Source organism: Olea europaea, unplaced genomic scaffold (assembly GCF_002742605.1).
Source record: "Olea europaea var. sylvestris unplaced genomic scaffold, O_europaea_v1 scaffold2269, whole genome shotgun sequence".
NCBI classification, from domain to species: Eukaryota; Viridiplantae; Streptophyta; class Magnoliopsida; order Lamiales; family Oleaceae; genus Olea; species Olea europaea.
In genome coordinates, this window is record NW_019240753.1 from 110,026 (window position 1) to 115,170 (window position 5,145).

The following is a 5,145-nucleotide window of genomic DNA, read 5'->3' on the forward strand; positions in this document are numbered from 1 at the left end:
ATGTCATCCTCAGTTATTTCTGGTTTATTTCCAGCTACTCGTCTCACCTCATTCTGCAGTTTCTCCATGGTTTTTGGGTGCTTTAAAAGCTCTGCCATTGCCCACTCCAAAGCAGTAGATGTCGTATCCGTCCCAGCAGCGAACATATCCTGTCATAAACAAAGAATGGATGCTATATTTAGATAAAACTTCACCTAATTAATATAATATCATTTGATCGAGGAAGAAAATAAGTTACCTATCTTCTTATGAAAATTACAAGTGTACAAAGACCACCAGATATGAGTTTTGAAGAATTTATTATCAAGACAAGATACAAAATACTCAGTTAGCAGACTTGAGCACCAGAGGGCCTCTACTAGGCAACTACAGAACCCTTTTAAATGTGTCGTTTTGCAGGTATGTCACAAACTAAACTCACAAGGCATGAGGATTCGAAGATTCTCGCACATTCAGTGATCGATATGCAATTCATGTTGTTGCATGTTCTCTCAATGTTGCATTCAACAAATAAAGGGTTAGATTTCTACAAAATATTTTCATATGCTGGTGAAATCTGATAATGTTTTAAAAGAGTTCGAAACATTCTTAATAAGTTAATGGTAATCACCACTTATTCAGACACAAATGAATATGCTAAATCATAGTGGACGAGAAAGAAAATGCTTACAAAAATGACAGCTTTTATGGTATCAGTTCCGATAGGGAAACCAGCCTTGTTTTCTCTCTGAACTTCGAGCAATATATCGACAAGATCTGGTCCTCCAGCCTCGTTGGTGCCATTGTGCTGTGTCTTGCCTTGTTTTCGATTTCTGTGCTCCTCGACTACATCCGATAAAAATTCATCTAACACTTTAGCTGATTTCTCGACTCTGGTATTCAAACCGTTAATGTTATTGATCCATTTAAGCCACGGAATGTAATCCTCTACATTAAAAATACCTATTAACTGCCCAATTTCCTTCAACATTGATTCAAACTTCGTGCTTTCTTCTCCATCAGTATATTTCCTTCCAAGTGCAACTCTACATATAATATCATTAGTAAGCGACACCAATATATCGCTCAAGTTTATCAATGACGAAGATGATGAGCAAGACCGCCTAATTTTCTGGATCATAAGGGATGTTTCTTCTTCTCTTATATGACGAAAAGATTGAACCCTCTTATTGCTCAAAAGCTGAAGCACACATATGCTTCTTACCTGCCTCCAGTGCTCGCCATAAGGAGTAAACGCGATGTCCTTAGTGCCATAAAGAACTTTATCAAGGATGCTAGATTTCGGCCTGTTCGAGAAGATCAGGTCCTGATTTTTCATGATCTCCCGGGCTGCATCTGCAGACGAAACAATAACTGCTGGAAATCTACCAAGATGAAGCATCATGAGTGGGCCATAGTGTTTGGATAGTGCTTGCAGCGAGCGATGGGGGTATAAACCGAGTTGGTGAAGATTTCCAATCACGGGAAACTTAGGGGGAGATGGCGGTAACCTTTTCCGGGCTTTTGACACCGGATTAAAGTACCATTTGAAGAGGAAGACAATGCACAAAACAAAGGCAAAAAGAGAAACTATAGAAGGTGAAAAACAGACCATTTTTTCTTAGTTAACAAGATATCTTCTCATGCATATGTTCTACTATAAATATACATGTTCATTTCCCAGGTGCAATACAATAGCTGAAACTTCAAAATTGGCATGACAAAAGAAATTATTATTTTTGGGTTGTCATTTTCATTGGACTTGTAGTTTGAACTGAATTATACCATTATCAGATACACTGAATTTTTTTTACTTCGGTTTTTAGAAACGTTTATGAATAAGTTTTGTCCATTTCTATTTGACTAGTAAGTTTTGTACTGCCTCAGACGTAATGAGCCCCCACAACCTTTGAAAATTTGAGACATTCGGTATATTGTCATCTAAAAAAATTGTTAATAATCGTTGTAGTCATATTTTTCAAGCCGTGTCTTCAAAAATATTTCATGGATCGACCAAGTTTGCCAGCAAAAAAGGTAGCTGAAATCATAATTTGCACAACATTAAAAAAGAATTAAACATGGGACCTTGTTTGATATGTAAATTGTACTTTACTTGAAGAGTTTGTACGATGCTCGATTTGTAGTATCATAAGCCTCGAAATAGAGTATGCACAATCTATTTGAATTAAATTAATAAAAGCCCCTCTTTAGTTTGATTAAATATTAAATTTTTAGTAGATTTTAATTAAAAATAATGAAATAGGTGATTGAAAAGAAGATAATTAAAGTTATAGAACTGATCAAATATGTAGAAAATGAATTTTAAAAGTTATGGGTACCGTCAAATATGTTATAAACGGACTGATAGAGCTAATCCACTATCTCAAGCCCTTGTTTGGGCTCCATTTTAATGAATTTTTTTTTAGAGAATGTGTGGATAAAAAATAAGAAAAATTTTAAATTTATCTTTAGTATCATTTTATTTAAGAATAATTGGTTGAAAATGATGAAAGAAAAAAATGCATTAAATTAAAATGAATCCCAAAAATGGGCGGAATTTGATCCTTGTAATTATATCCACAATGAAGACGGTGAATAGAATAAAAATATTATTTTGGAGCCATCATATTCGGCTCACCAAATCTGACAGCATTCTTTCTTTCTTTCTTTATTTATTTTTTTTAATAGAATTTTGTAGTCTTTTCAACTTCGAAGCAGTCTCTGCAGCAGCAGCAGCAGCAGCAGCAGTCATTGTCATCGCAACCTTTCTTGAATATCAATATATTATTGACTGGATTATATTGACTGGATTTATTTATTTATATTGACTGGATTTCAGACAAGCTCGCCTAAAATATGATTACTTTTCTAAATTGTCATTGCCGCAGGAAAAAATTAAAAACAGCCACCTTAAAAGTTTTACTCATCACATCATACATAATTTCAACTTCCAACAAGAAATATATTTTAACTTATTCACACAAAAATAAGATTGGATGCATTCCCACTGACTATTTTGGAAAAAAAATTCATAATTATCATACTTTAAGACTACAATTTCAAAAATATCAAACTTGTAGATCTCTTTCAAAAATTCAGGTCATAGTTTATAGGGAAAATTGTACTAGCGGTCCCTGACCTTTTCCTTTTTGAAGAATTTACCTTAACTTTCATTTTGTATCAGCGAAGATTCCCAACCTTTCATAAATATGTACTTGAGATCCATCTAGATGGAAACAATCTAAAACACCATGAGTTAACCGAAAAAATTTCTTGAACTATCTGTCACTGCGACAATTTTATTAGATGTTAATACATTTTTGGAAGGTGTTTTTAGACGGTTTTGGTCAATTAACGATGTTTTGGACGGATTTCGTCCAGATGGATTTTAGGTGCATATTTATGAAAGGTTAGAAACCTTCGTTGGCACAAAATGAAGGTTAGGGTAAAATCTGCAAAAAAATGAAATGATTAGGGACCTCTGCTGCAATTTTTCCTAGTTTATATTTGTCTTTCTTAAAACTTATATATGGATAGCATTTCATTAGAAAATATTGTGACGTAAATTAAGGTTATTATATGATAACTGATGATGTTCTCTCTCACTTTATCGCTTTCAAAAATAAATTAAATCAATTATTTGCAATGTTTTAAAAATCGACTAGAGCATCAATCCAGAAAATGAAAAAGGTTCAAACTCAGGTTGAATTGGGACCGAACGGAATGCCAAAATTAAGTAAATAAACACATACATAACAAAATATTATAACAAAATTATTTTTTTAAAATTTAATACTAGTAATTTTGAATAAATATAAATCCATGTTTGTCAACTAGATTTATTATCGCATAATTTATTTTAAAACTTCAAAAACTAATCATTACTACATCCAAAATAATTTGTTTTGTTTAATTAAAATTGCTTTTGCTTTGGAGGCCATAATTATTAGTACATCCAAACTAATCATTAGCACATCCATGATAATGTAGAATGAAGTAAATAATTAAATATTTAAGATTTCCGTAGCACGTCCCTATAGCTGTTGTTCCACATTGGATGATCAAAGAAATGCAGGGACGGACCCACGTAAGGTCAGATGACCCCACAAAATTTTGATTTTTCATTTTTTACCCCCTTCAAAAATAGTTGTTTTAACTCGTTTTTGACCCACTTTAATACATACCAAATGAAATCGAAATATTACATTCTTAATATTATTTCTAAGTGTTCAAGGCCTAGTTTTCGCTTCTTAATGGTGTGCGAAATGATCGACCATAGCAAAAGATAAAATGTATTAAAGTAAGCCATTCCAAATTAGTATTTCGAAAATTTTGATAATATGCTAACTTTTAAAATTTGTCAATGATCATATACTATTCAAATCTACAAATCGCTTGCATCATCTAGAAGTTCGTTTTGAAAACTATATCGTAGTTATATCGAATGGTCTAAACAGATATCGAAAATAATTAAATATGCACCAAACGTACGTATTAAAATAGGCGTTTTACTCGTCTTTTTTTTAAAAAAATTATTTTATTAAAGTTTATTATTTTTTCACTATAAATTTTCCAATATAATTTACATTATTTTATTAGGAAATCTTACATTAAATATGATGTCAAAAATTCTAAAATCGTTACGGATTAAATATAATTTGAATTACATTCAAATTATTTTTTCGTTAAACTTAAATTTTATTTATTTCTTACATCCAATTTGATTTACTCGTCATTAGCTCAACATCCAACAATGACATGATAAACAAAACTATATATGTAACAAAATTCATTTAACAATATTGGTAACGACAGAATTATAAGACACTTTCAAGATGTCAAAAATACGTATTAACTTATTTTTATAAATATTATATTGTTTTAAAAAATTACACATTAATTTTTGGAGTTAAGCACAACCCGCGAGGATGAACTCGCAAATGACCGCGCCCTCACATGCCCAGTGGGGTCCCCATGAATAAAATAATCCCGACCTCTTGTATGTGTTTTGTGTCGATCCTGCGATAATTCATGTGGACACTGTAGCACGACTCTAATTTTTGACCCCATAACTCAAAGCGGTTGGGTCCGCCCTTGAAGAAATGTGCATGAAGATTATCTTCTAAAAGCAACAACATTTTAAAGGTAAATCTGGATTGGGCCTGC

The 5,145-nt window shown here is 32.2% G+C and overlaps 1 protein-coding gene across 1 annotated transcript; it reads right to left on the reverse strand.

Annotated features, from left to right (window-relative positions):
* Positions 1-2: 2 nt before the first annotated feature.
* Positions 3-1,623, reverse strand: LOC111381210 (cytochrome P450 71A3-like; the record flags this gene model as incomplete). Its single annotated transcript, XM_023004958.1, has 2 exons — positions 671-1,623; positions 3-149 (listed from the first exon to the last, which is right to left on the reverse strand). Coding segments are annotated over exons 1-2 (1,071 nt in total), but the record flags the coding sequence as incomplete, so codon positions are not given.
* Positions 1,624-5,145: the final 3,522 nt, after the last annotated feature.